The 21173-nt window shown below is 43.9% G+C and overlaps 1 protein-coding gene across 1 annotated transcript in view; it reads right to left on the reverse strand.

The window, feature by feature from the left end:
• Positions 1–10030: 10030 nt before the first annotated feature.
• Positions 10031–21173, reverse strand: part of LOC147435154 (dihydrolipoyllysine-residue succinyltransferase component of 2-oxoglutarate dehydrogenase complex 2, mitochondrial-like) — a 126260-nt gene continuing 115117 nt past the window's right edge. Inside the window, exons 7-14 of the mRNA XM_086488260.1 lie at positions 21010–21065; positions 20870–20914; positions 11535–11831; positions 11351–11445; positions 11182–11272; positions 10982–11092; positions 10685–10879; positions 10031–10587 (exon numbers count right to left, since the gene is read on the reverse strand). Coding sequence (XP_086344386.1) covers positions 10396–10587; positions 10685–10879; positions 10982–11092; positions 11182–11272; positions 11351–11445; positions 11535–11831; positions 20870–20914; positions 21010–21065 — 1082 coding nt within the window. The 3' untranslated portion in view covers positions 10031–10395. The remainder of the gene's footprint in view (positions 10588–10684; positions 10880–10981; positions 11093–11181; positions 11273–11350; positions 11446–11534; positions 11832–20869; positions 20915–21009; positions 21066–21173) is intronic.

Consider the following 21173-nt stretch of genomic DNA (forward strand, 5'->3'; position numbering starts at 1 on the left):
CTTTAACTCTATGTGGTCAAAGGGTCAACACTTTTGTACACACCACATTGACGAGCGTCGAACCACCAAGACTATGGCATCATAGGCAACTTTGATACAGATGGTGATAAAGCCAGGTACTGTGGGACTATTGAAAGGATACTAAAGTTCAATTTTAGAACCTTCATCCCTTCATCTTCGAGTGCGAGTGGTTTGAAAATGTGTCTAGACGGCATGAGAATGGCCTTTACATGGTGGACTCTAGTGTGCATCACATGAGGAGATATGACAATTTAGATTTGCCACGCAATTGTGGGCAACTGAGTGATTACCTTCTTTCCCCTTATTTGCTTGTAACACTAATTACACCAATGTTACTCACTTTGAACTTCTCTTCTATAGGTAATCTATATCCCATCAATCCACCGACCAAAACTTTGGTTCATAGTTCCCGTAACGCATTGGGGGAGAACCATTTTTGCCACTAATTAAGCGGAGACCATCTTCGATCCTCTCCCACCTACTACTACTTTGGATGAGGGGGAGACAGAGGAGAGAGAGATCGATGATTCAAGTCCCATGGCTGCTAGTCTTAATAAGGAGGACTGCCATGATGATGATGATGAGATAGAGGGTGGTGAATTTAAAGATGACGAAGCCAACACATCCACAAACGACAATTCTATTTCTCTCTTTATTGATTTAGGAGCTATGGCTCAGAATTGGATGACGCTTCTTGTAGAGATCTTTTGGAAGATGATTCATAAACATTTTGTATACTTTAAGTTATGAATTTCTTTTGTCGTGTCATCCATTCATCTCTCTCTCTCTCTCTCTCTCTCTCTCTCTCTCTCTCTCTCTCTCTCTCACACACACACACACACACACACACACACACACACACACACACACACACACACACACACACATATTTTGTGAAGCATGTTAAATTATGTTAATCAAGTGGGTGTGATTAATTTAATTAATAAAAAATTATCTATAGTTTTTGGAACAATTATTTACGAAAAATAACAAATGCTTTGTACTTTTCTAAGAAAATAGATAAACGTACACAAATTTTCATATTTTGGTTCCAAATCATTGCGCAATAATGCTACAGACATTAATGACAGTTATTGAAGGGGATCGGGGAGCACCACAGACGGAGAGTGAGAGAGAGAGAAGGAGAGACACACACGATGTGGGTGGGGAGACTCAAAAAGAGTGAGTAGCCCCCTATACACTTATGCTATGTAAAAGGTATACAAGTCAGTGGACGCCCAGACTCTGGGCGGCCGGGCAAGGCACAGACGCCTATACCCCAACAACCTCCCACTTAAAGGCGATTATGCCTTTAAGCAAGGGAACCTAGTCTAAAGACTACAAAAGGTGAGAGAAAACGGCTCTCAACCGATGCCCACTGGCTGGCTGTGATCGTGTGCATCCGGCTGTCCTGCTCCCGTGTAAGTCCATACACCACCAGACGTACCGCACACGTACTGCAAGTATGTACGCAATACCTGCATATCTCCCTCGTGCACTATGCCATCATCAGTCAACAAACGACAGACAACCCCAACTGCAAATGCTCCCACTGCAGCTGCGATATCCGGTCTCAAGATCAACATCTCATACATGAGACCACCGAATGCTGATGCAATGCTAGCGGGCCCTGCTAGCTCTACAGAGCATGCATCAACATATATATCCCTGGCAATAGGCATCTCTGACTGACAAGGCGTGTCAGCCACATGCATCTCCTGACTGTCCGCAAAAGACGCATCAACCTGTCGTGCAACCTCAGAGAAAACCAGCTGCTCTAGGTGTCTGTTGGAAGACATATTCTGCACAACTATATCCCCATGCTCACTGTCGAGCATAGAAAGGAATGACTGCATAATACCTGACATCTCAGCCTCCTCTGCAACCATCCACTGCAAACATGACCACTCAATCTGCTGTGACTCACTAGAGCTCTCATGCTCTAACTCCATATGCATAGACTCTTGCACAACGTCCTTCTGTCGTGACTCACTAGAGCAAGACCGCTCTACCTGTCTATCCTGCATAGAAGTATCTCGCACAACTGACTCTCTGCTTTGCTCAGTCACTAGCAAAGCATGCATGTCTGACTCTGTCACCTCTCTGTGTGACTGCTCAAGTCGTGCCCCAACTGTGTGCACAACGAGCTCACTACTCTGCACTCCATGCAAAGCATCCTGCAACCCACAAGCAAAAGAGACTCGCCTGCTCTCTCGCTCTCTACCTGGCTGCGTGATCACAGAGACAACACCATCTCTCACGTGATCCACATGCAATGGGTAACCTGTACCACTCCTGGCACCTCTCGCAATCACTAGCAAACCCAAATGCATCACAAAAATCTCGCTCTCGTAGCGAAATCTGACATCCACAATCTCTAAGCTGACCAATCGAGATCAAACTCACTGTCAAATCTGGTACATAGCGCACATGTCGTAACAAGTAAGATGCACCACTCGGTAATGACAGTCTCACATCTCCTGCACCTGCTATCGCATGCACCGATCCATCGGTCAAACGTACACTGCCAAGCATCCCGCTAGAATAGCTACAAAACCATGCACGATGTGGCGTGACATGAAACATAGCATCTGCGTTTAGCAACCACTGCGAAGGGAGTGCACTATCCACATGTATAGCATCTCGTGCATAGCTCGAGGTAAAAGTGACATCCCCGTCACTAGTATACTCCGACACTACATTTGCCTCAACTGTCAAAGCAACTGAGTCCATGGCATCACTACATACATCTCTGAGACTGCCATGTCTCCTACGATGTCGCATACGACGAAAACAACGCCGTCTAACGTGTCCAGAATGACCACAATACCAACATATCACCTGTCGGCATACTCGTGAATATACATGTCTCACACGAGTCCTTGATGACTCAGATCTATCATACATATCATGTAATCTGCGCCAAAGTGCTCTCAAAGTAGCCTCATACATAACAAGAGCATATACAGATTCCACAAGGTGCAAAGAGAGCATAGATAGTGCCATCTCCTCTAGCTCCTGCCACTGATCGTCAAACATGTTTGAAGGTCTACCTGCATCACCACTCAATGGTCGATGCAACCCTCGCTGTGTCAATGCATCAAGCATACACTCTCTCCATGCCGCAAAGTCTTACCCATCAAACACGCGCATCTGTGAGAGGTCACAATCTGATCGATCACCTGTCTCTGCCATGAGCACAACGTAGCAAACTAGAAAGCAAAACCACCTCACCAACAACACCTGGAAACTGTCTACCAATATGGCCAGAAACACAATGTAAAACCTGTGAGACACACTCCAAAATAGAGCTCCCGCAATGTCAATACAAGCCTCACCTGCTATAGTATCACATTGCAATCTGTGAGTTAATCACCAAGCCCACACTGTGCGGTATCGATGCATACACACGCACAAATCTCCCACCTGCAGAGAACACCGCACGCAAATGCTGAGTGCAACCCGCAATCTCTACCTAGATCGCATAAATGATACACATAAAACTCCTGGGAAAATTTCGCCAGAGTTTCGACGCACAATGGCTATCAACACAAAATAACCATTGTCCTGCAAGCTCAATACAATGAGCAATCAATGCGCATCAAACTACACTCAACATACATGCATAAGCTCTGCAAAACTATGGCAGACAATGCTAGAGATCACAAGACTCTCCCACCCGAGAGCAAACCACTGTCTCAAGCAAAGAAAGATACACAACTCCTCACTCTTGCGAGAGTGGATACAAAAACACAAAACTGTGTCCAAACTGACAAAACCTGTCAAAGTGAGAGTAAACACTCGATCACAAACTATGGAGAGAATCTGGAAAAAATCGGACAGAATTTCCCCTGAAAACTGAGCAAAAACTCAAGTACAATCTCTACCATAAACCATAACACTACTCAATGCCAATGAGTAGAAATGTCAAAATGGCTCCACATTTTCACATACAATGGCAGTCCGTACTCAACTTACATCAACGGAGTGACCGCGCATAAGCAAGCGCCAAAAAATTTGCAATCCGAAAACTTGATCAATGCGAAAACAATGCTCTCAAGAGAGCTCACCGGCACTTGAAAGTGCTCGCCAAAATGCATGTATAATGGGCATCAACCATGCGCCATAACCATATGCAAACCATCCGCAAAGACCATGAATCCAAGCACAAAATCACTGCCAAAGTATCATGTGAAAACCAGTGAAAGAAGCTCCACCTGTGTGCTCCAAAAAACTGTGTCTCTCAAGAGACCGCCTGGGTGGTGTGTAAACGCCTCCGTACTTCGTTGCCCAAGTCTACCAAAAACCCTCAAACCACAAGCTTAACACAAGCTGCAATTGCATCTTCAGCTCAGAATTTATGCACTCAACTTCAAGCATCTCCCGTGCTTCCAAAAGTGCATCAAATTCGCACACAATGCGACAACAGAAAATCTGGAATTTCTGTATACAGTCAGTCTGAGCTGAATATCAGCAAAACGGTGAGGAATTTGCAAAAAATTTCTTCTGCAAAGTTGTAGACCACGTCAAAACGGATGGGCTAATAGAACAGAATTCTTAGATCTGCATTCTACAAGGAGAAAAACGAATCTGAAAACTGTGCTGCTGCGCACACAGTTTTAGGGCAGCACCTTCACTTACACGCAATCTTCCACACTCCTTTCCGAGCTTCCACAAGAGCATACATCACTCTCAACTGAGGTCACAAGCTCCCATTGCATTCTCACAAAGCTTCCAAGCTTTATTAATCTCTCTACCATCGAGAGCGAGCGAGCTATCGCCTCGAAGCTCTCAAAGCCGTCGTGCTCTCCACGGTCACCATAGCTCTGATACCAATTGAAGGGGATCGGGGAGCACCACAGACGGAGAGTGAGAGAGAGAGAAGGAGACACACACACGATGTGGGTGGGGAGACTCAAAAAGAGTGAGCAGCCCCCTATACACTTATGCTATGTATAAGGTATACAAGTCAGTGGGCGCCCAGACTCTGGGTGGCCGGGCAAGGCACAGACGCCTATACCCCAACAGTTATAACCTCTTTCTCTCCCTCGCATCCACCTTCACACATTGCATTCCGTTGTTATTATGAAGTGTTATGCATGCAAGTGGAGCTACTGTTTTGTGTTGTGCGCAGTGTGAGAGTGCTTTGAAGAAGAGATCCTTTATTGTGCTCCTTGCTCAACACCTTTTCATGACAAGAGAGCTCTTTGGCACCACTACGTAAAGTCTTTTAGAATATGCAAAGAATGCATGGATGCAGTCGCTCGAGTGAAATGTGTGCGTTGTTTGGGAGAAGCATGCGAGCCTCTTTTGTTTCGTGCATGATGCATGTATTACGTAGTGCGGGTCATCTCATTAGTGACAAAGTGGTCACACACTTTGCGCAATTTGATTTATTCAAATAATCATTGTTTCATGTTTCAATACCATTTTTTGTCAGTTTTTCAAAAAAATAAAAATTATGTTCTTTAGATTCTTTCATGAACAAAATAGATAAAAACATCTAAATTTGAATGTTTTGGCGCTAAGCGATGGTTCGATAATGCACGCGGTAGTAGATGTGGTAGTAAACATGGTAATATAAGCGATAATGACAACGATGATGCCCGCGATAAAATTTAAACATAAAAATATTTGGTGTCCCACCCCCCTCTCTCTTCTTTGGACAACCTATTTTGGACTCTCTCTCTCTATAAAGCGTGGTAAAATGCCGTGGCAAACATTTTCATGATTTCATAGTGTTTTCTAATCAAATCGAGTGCATAAAAAGATCGCTTTTGAATTACACATAAAGCTTGTACTCATTCTACAAGTTATCAAGCCCACCGTGCAATAGGCCTCAACCTCTAGTTGGAGATCATCATTACGCCATCTTCTTAACATTTCTCTGCGTTTTCTCTATGATCTCCCTGCCCCTCACCTGTATTCTACAACCATCACCTTTGCGTGTAAATAAAACGGCATGGTCATGCGAGGCACTATATTAGTTATCGATAATTACTTGGTAAGCTTAATGAGGTTTTTGTGTTTTGTGAGCCTACATGTAGCCACTTGGCACACTGCTTTTAGTTTATCATGCATAATTAACAGTGCCTTCTTTTTGTGTCTGTGTCATCGTTAATGACATTAACAATATCAACATCTGCCCGCAGCACCCAACCATGTGTCATGTGCAAGGGCTTGATTTAGAGTAAGATGGGTGCCTCAAAGATGGGTCCCCGATCTACAAACTAAATGGCCGATATTACCCGGTTGAATGGAAATCTACAAAGAACTACCAAAGTAGGTTAATGAGTAGGATTTAAGCAAAATGACCAAGGTGAAACCCTTTGCTCAACTCAATTACTCCCTTTAGTAGACCTCTATTGCATAGTGAGTGCTTTGGGACACAACTTTCTTCTTCCAAACAAGTGCTCATCAAGTCCCAAACTAAGCTATTGTTGTTGCCTATCAATTGGTTCTACTCATCCGCTCGTGCTCCACAACAAAAGTCGAGGCGACAACAATCACCAACTAACGAAGTAACCAAATGCACTTCAAAATCTATCGAACATGTACATGAAATTGGACCATTTTATAGACCGCTACAAAGATAAATTGTCATCATATATGTTTAATAAATTATACATGCACTTCTTTTTTATAAATTTGCCAATGCACTACGTGTTTACTTTAGTGCTAGATGCTTGATGCCAATCTGTGTATATCCTATTATGTTCTATAGTAAGACCCAGCAAGAAAGATTAGTTGTGTCTACTAAGCTCTTTTGCAAAAAATGATGGTAGAAGCCTACAAGGTGGTCATGTGTCGTTCAGTACTGTAAAATCGTTGCCACCTGGAGATTTCGGAGTCGATTGTGATGGGAATGGGATCGTGCTAGCTAAGGTGGGCGATAGACAAACATTGTGCACACAAGTGAGTGTGTGTAGGCTAGATTGTTACTCAAGTTCCAAGATAGATTAACTTGGACTCATAAACACGATCTTGAGTAGTTTGCTAACCCATCACAAGCTCACCATAGACAAGAGACATGTAATGCAAACTTGAAATGGATTTTTTCATTCATGAAAGGATCTTTAAGTACCTCTACATCCTTGCACCATTACATGTGGGATACTTCCACCTCTTCTCTCATTCACTCACACTCTAGTGACTCTAGGACAAAGCCCATACCTTAGATATTGCAGCATATTAGAGCCTTTGAGTTTTTAGGAATTGCATGGCATGCAGCACAAGTTAGAAACAGCGAGAGGGAGACAATATCATTGGCGGCCAGTAACATGCCATAGGTTGGAGAGTCAACGAGGTCGTCCATTTGCAGCACTAACATGGCGGTATTTGGCTATGTGGCGCCACGCATTAGGACAGTTTTGTTGCACTCGTTACTGTAACCGGCATCCTTTTGCAGCTGTGTCTATTTTGGCATAGTTGTAAAAGGGTGTGCCTAGTACAAGTAAGTTGGCTCAGTTATTAGTATGTCACAATAAATGAAGCTCAATTATCCGCCCAGATAATTGATAACTAATCCTTGCATGACCACCACCTATATATATATATATATATATCCCAATATGTGTGTGTGTACGCGCGCACGCCCATGCGCGTTGCGCTTCTTTGTCTCCAATCGTACCTCAGTTTTTGTTAAACCACCCAACCCTCTACACTACAATCCAGTATAGGTAAACATCCTACCAAGCAAAGCATCTGTCCGAGATGCAACTTGGTGCTAGAGGATATTTTTCACCTCCTCTTTCACTTGTTTATTGGCTACAGAGAAAACACAAAAGATTTCTTTATTTTAACATGACTGTGTGACATTAAATGCTCTAACTTGTCTTGGCAACAAAATTTACTAAGATTTCATAGGCTTTCTTTCAATCATCTAGAACACCATTCGAGCAGAATATATGTGGCATATTTGGATTAAAAGATGTAATATTATTTTTTCCCACTCACAACCAATTGGCAATGATTGGATTGTTAACGCTATTTTGCAGACCTCTGAAGCTAAAAGTCATATGTGCAACTAGATCCTTGTGCACTTATGCCATCTCGAAAGATATGTGGTTTTAGAAGAAAAGAAATGTGAAGGTAGCACGTGGGTGCATTCCTCAAGCCTGTCCTAGAGTGTCATAGATGCTGCAGAATCTATGTTAATTGAGATGGATGTCATCCAAGAACATCTTACCCAAGTCTCTCATATGTATGCCCATGTTTTTGAAAGCGTAAAAGCCAACCCCTTGGGATGTTTTTGTTGCCTTACGCACCCTCTTTTATCACTCTCTGCCTCGCTCTTGCCAAGCAAGACTACTTACTTCACCGTGAAAACACTCTTTGCGGATTTGCAAGCCCTCTGGATTTTCCTCCTGCAAACATTAGCGCTACCTCCTCTCTGCTGCATCATCATCTTTTAATCGCAGATAACCTGCGTTCTAATGAAGGGGTAGACACCACCTTGCTCTTCTTGCCTGCCACCTACCCATTGTGGCCTCTTGTTTGCAGATTTTCAGCAGGCTCTCTCTCTTCATGTCTCTCCTTTTACCAACGGGATTGAGCTGTCATCACAGTTTTTTAGCCATGACAACAGTCGAGCACAATGTGTTTCTCGTGAATTTTCTCACCCATCTGAAGGTCTTGTGCACAGGGCTTCATAAGGGCAAAACATTTGACATACATATCGACCAAAGCATTGTCAAGCACAACATGTTTCTCCAACAACCCCTGATTAACAATCTCATTGTGAATTCCGTTACGCACGTGAAGGTCTTGCATAAGGCCACATGCGATTGCATTTTGGAGGAAGAACTCTTTGCATCTGATTACAACAACTGCCCATAGCTTCCTTGCGACAACCATGTTGGTTATGTTCTTCAGAAGTGGACGATGAGTCTAATGTTTTGACCTCTTCGCCGGCTTTTACTCCTCTGCAGCTACTCGTGAGGATGCAGCAAAAAATTGGTATAGCCAAGAGGGTTATCCAACTGCAGCAAGTTTGCCATGGATTTCTGTGGTGGCTTTGCTGTCTTGGCATATGCTTTTACAACAGCACATGTTTTAACATTAATGCAACAGGTCGACGTTTGCATGTCTTTGGCATTTGCTTCTACGACAGCAAGTGATGCCTTATTTTAACATGAATTCAACAGGGCAACATTTACAGCAATGATTTATTTTAACACAGATGCAACAGCGCGATGTTTTTTCTTTTCTGCAATGATAGTATTATATAAAAGACTACGTGAGGCTGCTGGCCATCTGATTTGAGTCACGGGCAATGGCCCAATGGAGGGCAACCTTTCGCCCTCCAGGTTGGCCAATTTTAGACCACCACTATTTTCCCTCTTCAAAGTACTGTACTTCTCCTTGTGAAAAGGCCTGCCTACACACACAGGGCTTTAAAATTCACATTTGAAATACCACTCGCGTAGTTTCATATAATTCCATCTTTTGCTGCACGCTTGTAAAAGGAGGGCAACATGTATGCCACCTCTTACATGCTAAGTACGCTGTATGACAATATTGCACATGTGAATCTTTGTAGCCTTCAGGCAGTTAATCATTGAATAGCAGAACAGCTAGTACATGAATATGGAACAGATTAGAATGCAATGACTTCATATGCATCTGACCACATGCTGTGAATCATAAAGAATTTTAAAGAGTATCAATGAAGTGCATCTGGAGTAAACAAGATGAAATCCGTGGCAAATTAATCACAATCCATGAGCCAAACCAATCCATAGTAGAGTTGACCACAGCTTGCATTTATACACCGCAAGAATTAAGCACCACATTATAGATGGCATTTAGCCAAATTCTGTATCTTTCCTAATCTTGCTAGCTTGAAACACCTTTGTACAGTCAATTTCATGTCAGCTCCACTCACTATTTCGCATTCAAAAACATAACATGGGTTCCATATCATAATCGCCTGAAGCCAATCGAAACAACAGAACCCAAGTTCTCGCTAAAGAAATGGGATATCTTTAGGATACACTACGATAATGTCTTTACCAATGAGTGCATGCTGACGCTGAGCCTCCTTTTGAATACATGAATGATAAAATCTCTTTTTACATGAAAGTTCTTACAACACCATAGTGAATTTTTTTGCTATAGTAAAACGACTTTGCTCATTAAACTTGAGCAAAGTGTAATTTTCACCATTTTACCATACACTAAGCAAGTATGAGAATACTAGAGAAGCCCATTTGAACAGCTTATAAACTGTTTATTCTGTTTCATGAAGGCCGATTTCTGGAATTATTGCCCAAATGTTGTCAAGCAAGCGACCCCAAAGGCAAAACCCCCCAGGGCAAACAAAATTGGTGCTTGCATATACAAAATTATGACCTTCTAATCTATGCTTCAGATTTACACATCCAATAGAAGCCGTCGAGGATCTTCAACAACTTCTTTGATACGGCCTAAAAAGTAGACAGCTTCTCTTCCATCAATGAGTCGATGATCATAAGTCAACGCGATGTACATCATAGGCCTGGCCACAATGCTGTCCTTCACCACCATCGGTCTTTTTTGTATTGCGTGCATACCTAAAATTGCAGACTGACAACATACAAAATATTCAGTCCGACATACATAGAAACCCAGAGGGTCTCATCCCAAGAAAGCAACACAAGGACATAAAGTCATGAGAACTCACTTGAGGCGGGTTGATGATAGGAGTACTTAGAAGACTACCATAGACACCACCGTTGGATATGGTGAAAGTTCCACCTGCCATCTCATCAATGGAGATGGTTCCATTATTAGCCTTTGTTGCTAACTCATTAATAGTCTTCTCTATTTCTGCAAAATTCATCTTCTCTACATTCCGAACGACTGGCACCACAAGACCCTGTATACATGCCATATAAACGTTGCAGATAGTCAAACAAGGTAAAGTGTTGCTGCACTTTGCACACAGTACGGCACTAATAGCAACAAACAAATCAAGCACCTTTTTGGTACCAACAGCTATGCTTATATCAACGTAATCCCTATAAATAATATTGTCCCCATCAATAACTGCATTAACTACAGGTTGTTGTTGAAGAGCGCTCACAGCTGCCTGAAATCAATGTAAGCAAGCAAATGTAAAAACTGCTGCTTGACTAGAACCAAAAGGAAGAAAAATTCACTGGAGTTCAGAACACTTACCTTCACAAAACAAGACATGAACCCCATCTTTAGACCATGCTTCTCAAGAAACTTTTGATTGTATTGGGAACGGAGCTCCATCAAGTTGGTCCTGCCCATTGACATGCATTAGGGTTGAATTCGTAGCATTGATCTTCCTGTGAACTTAAGACTAAAAAGAGTAACATACATGTCAATCTCATTGAAAGTTGTCAAAAGGGCAAAAGTGTTCTGTGAGTCCTTGAGCCTTGTGGCTACACGTTTTCGCAGCATTGTCATAGGGACCTACAGCAATTTGCCCCCAAATATGTGGTTGTACAACTAAACAAGAAGTAACCCTGTAGGCAACAAAAGGTTCTCATATAGACTCATACCCGTCTTTCTCTTTCCTTTGGTGGGAGTTGTGGTTCTGTTGCTTTTGCAACTTGAGATGGAGCCAGCTCCGAAGTACGAGACGGACGCGGGGGTGCAGGGCTTGATGAGGCTGCAGGAGCGGCTGCTGCCCCATCTGATTTTGATGGCCTTTCAGATTTTACTTCTTTACTCAGTGCAGGTGATGCCTTCGTTTCAGAAGGTTTACCCTGAGCGTCAGTTGCGACATCTGCATCCCCTTCCACGACAACTGCAACAACATCTTTAACCTTGACAGTATCCCCTGGCTTCACCAGTATCTGCATAATTTTAATTGAGCTTCTTAAAACACTGAATGATCAAGCCATGCAGTCATTGAATATTGTTAAGAGAATTGCATAAAATTCTAGGAAATTTCCTTGATGCTAAAGACCAATCCCCCTCGTGGAAATATGACATTTGACTCTTCCTTGAAATTGAATGCTTCAAGAAGACAAGCTGTATAAAATTCGAACCCAGTGCTCAATGTCATGGCCGATAAGAAAATTAAAAATTCCGCAATGCAATGTACTGACCCCATGCCCAGCATTCATTGAATATTGTTAAGAGAAATGCATAAAATTCTAAGGTAAATTCCTTGAGAGCTAAAGATCAACCACCTTGTGGGAAAACTGCCAATAAGGTTCTGCCTATCTTGCGCACCAAGGACGAGACCTTTCAGGCATATATCATTTTGCAAAGGATCTAGCCACATCATTTACCAAGGTTAAAGAGGCTTTGCAGAAGTCTCAATGATGACATAAGAAAGCAGCAGGTAAGCATCAACGCCGCGGGGGGGGGGGGGGGGTATATGTCACAACTTGGTGATGTGGCACAAGCTAGCTGTATGGGAAGGGAGAGGGAGAGCCAACCCAAGAGCAGCCACACCACACCATACAGTATTGCTAACGTGGCCGATGGGCGTTGGGCGCTCTGAGGTTTTCGGTGTCAGATCTTGAAAGCATCAACTTTCAGAGCTTTTTGGGCACCAGTTTTTGATAGTAGATGCATTTGGGCATCTCCAAAACCAAGAGGCAAAGGGCCTTGAAACATGTGCCATGGGGGAGCCTTTTTACTCATCAGTTTGCAGAGTGGGCTCTCCCCGGCCATTGTACACACAGCTAGAGAGCTTAATAAGGGGCGCTTACATTAGGGGCCAGTGCGTCCAAGTGGGGAACTCCACCTCACTTTGTCTTGTCTCAACTATTTAGTCTCTCCCTTTCAGTCCAGTTCACGGTGTTGTTCTTCTATCTTACTGTCTTGTCGGATGACTTGCCAGTTACAGCCTCTCTTCTTCTCTCCTCTGCATTTACTCTTACTCTTAAACCCACCTGTAGACTCCTCGAGAGTCTCATGAGCTCCTACTCCACTACTGCTTGTTCTTCTCTTCAATCACCTCCATCAGGTGTACCAAGTTGCAAATTTCTCCCACAAACAAGCAACGATCTGGTAATGCAATGAAGAAACCCTCCTAGTGATTGCTCGCCATGTATGGCCAGGAGGGCAATGTAGCAAAGAGGGTCCATAACCATAGACTGGTTGATCACCCTTAAGGAGAGTGGAATCGGATTTCTATTACTGCAATTCCCCAAAGACCAGAAAATGGGCCAAGGACAGTACGAAGCTAGATACATGAGCAGGCATTAACCCAGATCTCTGACTCTATGACCTCACCCCGCTGTATGTAAGCTGTCACCTCATCTATATATGGACCCAGAGAGGATTGGGGGCATTGGGCAGGTGATACTTAACGCCAATCGTGGTTGCAATCTTGTCGGATAATGCACCAGGGCATCGAGCTCTACCTTCTTTCCGCTCCTATAGTCCATATCTCCCCATCAGGAGGTCTTCACACATTGTGCTAGCAATCTTGTCTGATAATCCACCAGGGCATAAAACTCTACCATCCTTTCGGTCCTAGATCCCCATATCACCTTTGATAGCATCCCGGTCATAAGCCTCTGAAAAAGACATTCACTAGGTACTACATCAAACGTTGTGTGAAAAGATAACTCTGACCTTAACATGCTCTATTAGACATCTAAGTGTGAATACATAGTGTAATCACTTTCCGCAAGGGATCGGATGGAAACACAGAGATGACTGCAATCTACACACTTTAGCACTTCAAAACACTTGAATAACTGTGAAAGAAAGAGAGAGTAGACGACACGACTTGGCGGAGTTCCGAGCCAAGACGCACTAGCGACGCCCCTTTCGGTATTTCTTTATTATTACACTTCGCAAAGTACAACTCCTAAGGGTCAAACTCTCTCCAAGACTCTACCTCCTGATGCTCTCCGGGAAAGTGGCCCTGTAGGCACTTATAAATGTAGAAGGGATGCCCAAAATCTTAAGCCTTAAAAGCACTTGATCCTAAAAACATCTGCACCTAAAGCTAGCGCGCCAATCTGCCAATTTTAGCCAATTTGGCCAGCGCAATTTGCAAAAATCTGTACGACTGCCAAGTCAACATGCTCTACGCAATTTTTAAGTGTGTGGGTGTCTTCTACTAAGTTAGCCCCTCGGAAACTTAAAATCTCACAATTCATGCAACTGAAAATCTCACAATTGACCATTCAATCATGCATTCTTGAGTCATGACGGCCGTGCACACATAAAGGAGATAGCTGTAGACACCTCGGGTGCATCTAAAAATCTCTCTTATGGCCAGTTTCTTACTCAATGCCTGTCACAACTTGGTGACGTGGCTGCCCAGTATACACACACACACCCTCTGGCTAGAAACAGAAATGCTGACGTGGTTGGCTGCCGGCAGGGCTAACACGTGGCTGCCTGTACGGACGCCCGGAAATCGCGGCGGGATTTACGGTAGCAGGAAAAAAGCAGGGAATTGCGGCAGCTTTTGCTTTTGCTACGCAATTGGAGAGAGAGATAAAGGGCTCTTTTGTTTTGCTTTATTTCCGAGAGAGAGAAATGAAATGAAATGTTATATTAACGTCTTCAAAAGGCCAAAGTGACCTATGAGACCAGAAAGTTACAATGTGGTGGATCTGATACAAAGTCAGAGTCAGAGTAACAAGATGACAAAAATGAAATGACAAATGTCACAATAAAATACTATGGAATCCTAAACTACTAGGTGTGAACTACGCAGCTAGCTTGGATAGCTAGATCACAAGAGATCCAGCATCGGTCGCTGGCGGATCTCATCAATCTCCTCCATGGTCAGTAGTCTGACCGGGCGTCGTGCATGTCGAGCCAAAGTAATCCGAATCCTCTGATGCAGCCTCCGTCGATGCTGTGTAGTCCTCCGCAGTCATGGGCGTCTGGATCTCCCCAGCTCAGTCGCTCGGTCGATCAGTGTGCCTCTGGTGTGAGACGACGAGTTGTGTTGTGGTAGTAACTCCTCCGAGCGTCCAGTGGCAGCTCTAAAGAAATCTGTGATCTGTCTCTGAGACTGGCTAGCCTGTCCTCTCATCAAGCTCTCTCTGTGTCTGCGTAGCTTGAGCAAAAACAAACCCAAGCATCTCCGATCCTCGTACTGCATGACTCTAGAGAATGGTCCAAAGCCCTCTCTGAACAAGCAATGGAAGTGGCCTCGTATCTCATAGTAGAGAGAGAGAGAGAGAGAGAGAGAGAGAGAGAGAGAGAGAGAGAGAGAGAGAGAGAGGGCTTTTGATTTTTCAGCTTTTGGGCTCTGCTTTTGGCATCCCTTGTAAACATTTAAATAAGTAGGCAGGGCGTCACAATCTGGACGCAGAGTCTGAGAGTGAGCGTCTGCCTACTCTCTTGTACTTTGAACACAGATTAATACAAAAAGAAATACCGAAAGGTCTTTGGGGACAATATCTCTAGACACGGAACTCCGCAGGCGGGCCAGTGTCGAATCAATTGTGAACTGTTTTGAAGTGATTTATTGTGGTGTCGTAGTAGATTCTTGACTTGGAGAGTCCAAGTCTGTTACAGTGGTATCAGAGCACGGCCGATTTCTCTCCTACACGAAATCCGATCCTTTTTACGCGGCACTTGTGGCTTCAGACAGAGATCAGTCGACTTCCTCTGCATCCGGGGATGCAGAAAAACATCACAACGAAGATTCACACGAGGAGTACGGCCCGCCTCGGCCTTCTCAGGCGGAGCTCGAAGAGATGGAGCGTCGACGATTGATCGGCGATGCAACAAAGATGATGCTTAATTTTGCGAAGGCTACAGTGGACGCTTATTGCGAGAGATTTTGGAGCTCTTTTCTACCCGCCTCTTCATTTAAGAAGATCTCGTTCAAGGAACAGATTGAGCGGTTTACCTTGGGTCTTCCTACAGAGATCCGAGATCACTGCTTGAAACAAAAGTCAGCTTCCATTCAGGAGTTGATGAGTCATGCGAAACGGGGTTTTGCCATTCACTCGGGGGCAGTTTGACCTATCCCACATATGAAATCATGACGCAAAGGGCTGAACAGACTTCGACAAATGAAAGTAGAAAGACAAAGAGCAACCCAGGAAAGAAAGAAAAATGCACGACCCAAACTCACTCCTCAAGAGAGAGCTCTCTACATCAAGGAGGGGAAGTGCTTTGGATGTGGGGAAACTGGGCATATCTCCGCGAAGTGCCCTAAAAAGGCACAGAAAGAACAGAACGACAAGGACGATGAGAGGCCTGAGAGTTCGAGCGCAACGGAGGACTGTGGCAAAAAAGGTAAGATGAAAACAGGACTGGTTCCAGATTGCGTGGGTACTGATCCCAACACGTTGGACAAGAGAATAGAACTTTGCCGAGCTTGAGGCGAGCTTGGGGCAAAGTGAAAGACCAAGAAGCCAAGGCCAACTTCATTTCACCTGAATTGACGGCACAGGAGGCAGTTCTAGCGGCACCCGGCAAGGACGTAGCCATTACATAGGTCATTGGCAAACTTCGGTTGCATTGTTAGGGGTATTCATGAGGACTTCTACATAATGCCTTTGGAAGGTTGTGATGTTCTCTAGGGAATTCCCTGGTACCACAAGAACAACGCCATGGTCGACTACCGAGCGAGGAAAGCGACTTTGACCACAGAGAAGGGCAGAACCATTGTACTCGATGTAAAACTTAAGGGCGAGTCTATCCCTATTGTATCGGCTTCGGCCGTTTCAAAATTAATGAAATCCAATCTATTTGTTTACTCGATCTTTTTGAAAGAGTTGAGTGATGAGGATAGGACAAATATGTCTGAACTTGATAAAGAACGTCAAGATTTTCTCCACTCTCATGCCGATTGCTTCTCAAAGGGCCTGCCACGCGAGTTACCACCCGCTCGTCCTGAAGATCATACCATTGATCTGATACCTGGAAGCACACCACTGAACCGGCCACCTTAGCGTGCGAGTGGAGCCCAGAACGAAGAGATTATGAATCAGGTGAAAGACCTCTTGGAAAAGGGTCTTGTCCAGCCTAGTACCTCACCGTACTGCTCTCCAGTGTTGTTGGTTTTGAAGAAAGACGGATCTTGGAGAATGTGCATCGATTATAGAGCTCTCAACAAAATCACCATCAAGAACAGATTTCCGATTCCTAGAATCCATGATATACTTGACCGACTTCAAGGATCCTCGTGCTTTAGGAGGATCGACTTGAAAAGAGGATATCATCAAATCCGAATCACGCCGGGAGATGTCTACAAGACAGCCTTTCGGACGACTTTTGGGTTATTTGAGTCTTTGATGATGCCTTTGGCCTAACCAATGCTCCTGCGACATTTAACCAGATGATGGACAGGATTTTTTGAGAGTATAGACTATTTGTTGGCACTTTCTTTAACGATATCATTGTTTTCTCCAAGGATGAGGCAAAACACAGAGAACATCTGCTTCAAGTCTTTCAGCCTTTCAAGCATTACGAGATCACAAGTTGGTGATTAATGCGAAGAAAAGTGAATTTTTCCTACCAGAGATACCTTTTTGGGACACATTGTGTCAGCAGCAGGAGTGCAGATGGATCCGGCCAAGATAGAGACTATCCGTGGTTGGACAGATTTGAAGAATGTCCATGAAGTCAGAAGCTTCTTGGGATTGTGCTCGTACTACAGGCGGTTCATTAGAAAGTTTCCAAAGGTTGCTTCCCCTTTGCATATCTTGACACAAAGGAGTCCCTTTCTCGTGGGGACCCACAAAGGTGACTGCATTTCAATCTTTGAAAGAGAAATTGACTACGGGACCAGTTTTGACTTTGCCGGACTTGTAGAAGTCATTCGAGGTATATTGTGATGCTTGTGGTCGTAGTCTGGGTGTGGTCTTAATGCAAGAAGGCCATGTCATTGATTACGAGAGCCGATTGTTCTCAAGGCCAGAATTGACAGCACGGATTTATGAGAAAGAGCTTTTGGCGGTTATCCATGCTCTTACTCAGTGGCGGCAATACCTACTCGGAGCGGATTTGACTGTCTTTACAGACCATCAGAGTTTACGCTACTTCTTGTCACAGAAGCAACTATAGGAAAAGCAGATGCGGTGGGCGAATATCTTGTCATAGTTTCACTTCCAAATTGTCCATCTGTAGGGACAGAAGAATTTGGAGACAGATGCTTTGTCTCAAAAGCCGTTGGTTCTGGCTATTTCCGCGATACATCATTGGAGCTTCGGCGATATGGTCGATCAGTATGCCACAGATACAAATTTTGCAAACATTTCACGCGGATACGGGATGGGGAGACAGTAGCGAGATATTCCATTCGGGATGGCTACTTGATGAGGAAAACCATGTTGTGCGTTACACAGTCGTTGAGGGAAAAGGTTATGACTGAATGCCACTATCCACCTTCTACGGGTCACTGCGGCATTGCTACCACCTTGAAAGGGGTAGAGAGATACTTCTTTTGGCCGAGACTCAAGAAGGATGCGGACGAGTTTGTGCGCAGTTGCTTGGTATGCCAGAAGGCCAAGTTTGACACGCATAAAGCACAAGGATTGTTACAGCCTTTGCCCATACCCACCCGCCCCTGGGAAAGTATTGCAATGGATTTTTTTTTCATTTTTGATCTCCCGAGAACACGGAGTGGTCACAATGGTATCTGGACTGTTATTGACAAATTTAGCAAGCAAGCTCATTTCATTCCAGTGAAGAAAACAGTCAAGCCGGATCACTTAGCGAGACTGTTTGTGGCCCAGATCTTTAGATTACATGGCATGTCCGAGACGATTGTATCCGACAGGGACCCCAGATTTACGAGTTTGTTTTGGAAGGCAAGTTGGGAGAACATTGGCACGCGGTTGCAGTTCTCGTCATCTTTCCACCCGCAAACTGACGGACAATCTAAGATTGCCAATTCAGTGGTTTTAGATTTATTGAAGTCTTATATCTCAGATCAGAAGACTCAATGGGAAAAGCATCTACCTTTGGTGGAATTTGCCTACAATAACATTACAATCTTCGACGGGGAAGGCGCCATTTGAGATGATTTAAGGTGCGTCGAAGGTTCCACCCTTCCTAAGCACGAAAGATATGATTTTTGAAGCTGACGAGTACACGCGCGACTTGGACACGGCTTTTGCCAAGGTCCGCAAGGCTTTGCAAAAATCTCAGGAAAGACAGAAAAAGGCAGCGGATCGCCATCGTCGCGATTTGAAATTGAAGGAGAATGATTGGGTGCTGTTACGTTTTGAGAAGGCATGCCTGAGAAAGAAGAAGGGAAAGGAGAGGCTTTTTTCCAAAGCTTAGTATGAGATACTACGGACCTTTCCAGATCTCCGAAAAGATCAATGATGTCTCCTTCCCACTGAAACTCCCTGACACTTGGAGGATTCACAATGCATTTCATGTGAGTCTCTTGAAACCTTTTAAAGGTGATGTGCCCGAAGATGGGGAGCCTGATGAGCAATCCGAAGTGGAAGAAAACGAGGAGATCCTTGTTCTTGAACAGATTTTGGCACATAAGGACAAAAAGAATAAGAATAAACATGTATTATTTGAATACAGTGATTGCATCTCAGATTTCATAGCAAAATAAAAGAAAGTGGAGCATGGGGCACAACTCAATTGTGGTACGGGAGGCCGCTCTGGTACAAGATACAATCTCTCAAGATATTGGTGTCAAACTCACCTATCCTCACTACGTGTTAGGTATTCCTCTTTAAAAGATTAGGCTACGAAGCATGTGGTTCCCATATCATCTGTCACAAATTGCTGACGTGTCAAGCCACTGAAACCTAGAGCCGACTTGTAGATCTCGACCGAGGGGCCTAAACCCTAAAACCAAAAAAGTAGCAGAAGACGTTTTCACCAACTTACAGGTTCTTGCCAAGTGCGCCTAATTTTGAAGAAGTTTCCACCAAATTATGGAACCCCGTCCGATGGGGCCCAAGTGGCTAGGATTAAAATAAAGCAAGACCCACACAGACACACACACACTCAAACCAAATTGCGTGGAGAACTGATGACGTGGCATGAGTATACGGCAATCCCAAATTTTGCGTTGACTTGCTAACGTGGCAAAATAAACAGGTCCCGTAAAACGCGCTGACAGTGCCGACATGGCAGTTTCCAATGGCTGCTTTTGGGAGGCCAGATGCTTTTAGAACATGAATGCTTTTTATGTAAATTGCTTTTAGAGGCCAGAGGCCTTTAAATATGACCCATGGGCTCTCACTCTGACAGTCTACCCGCGGGAGATGCACAGCAGAGCCATGGGAGTTGTACCTTGTTGAAGCAACATAAAGAAATACCGAAAGGGGTGCAAGGGTTTGGGGCCAGTGCTGTCTTGGAATGGAACTCCGCCACTCCCCGTCTTGTGTGTCATGCATCTCTTTCACGTCAGTTGTTATTTTAAGTGCTTAACGTTGTTCGATCTATTCTTTTCCGTTGGCAAGTGTGACGTGGTGCCCGTTCCCATTATATGATATATCATTTGCCTCTCTATTACTAGGCATATTGCTCACATAGCAATCCTACAACTCCTCAAAGGCTCCATCAAATCTACTAAGAGCCCCTCCTCGGGCTCTTTGTGGCAACAGTTATAGAGCTCATCATCACGCTAGCAATTCTGAGGTTTAGTCCAAGATTGCAACCGCACTTATCAAATAGTATTGTCATCAACTAAATGCCTGCCAAAACAAACAGTCACAAGGTCAGGCACCTTTGTGTGCCTTCAGAGATCAGCTTGACATCAGACCTCACAAAATCCACCCAAACAACAATCCAAATGCAACATTCAGAACTTAGACCTTTCAAACTAAACTTAAAATGTAGGTCACTTTTTACTGGACGTAAAAGAAGAGGGACTCAATTTCAAAATGGACATGAGGACTTAAAATACAGCAGGACATTGACAATCGAACACATGAGCAAAGAAGCTCACTATCAGCAAAAACTAAAATTTGGATCTCACCTTCTCCACAGCACCGGATACATCAGTCCGCACGTCAAGAGTCACCTAAATAACAAAGGAATCTTAAGACCAGTAAAAATTTACTTCAAAACAAAAAAAGATAAATATTCTCCGAGGAACTTTCAAGCCTGGTTATGAACCTTATCCGTCTCAATCTGCATAAGAACATCACCCGCATTCACGTGATCACCAGGCTCTGCAAAATTAGAGGCACCATAAGTGACAAAAATATACACAAGGGAATAATTGAATTAGGGCTTTTTATTAAGAAAACAAGCAAACTTTATAAGTGACAGATGATACA

The sequence above is a fragment of the Adiantum capillus-veneris genome, chromosome 18 (assembly GCF_014529385.1).
Source record: "Adiantum capillus-veneris isolate H3 chromosome 18, ASM1452938v2, whole genome shotgun sequence".
NCBI lineage: Eukaryota > Viridiplantae > Streptophyta > Polypodiopsida > Polypodiales > Pteridaceae > Adiantum > Adiantum capillus-veneris.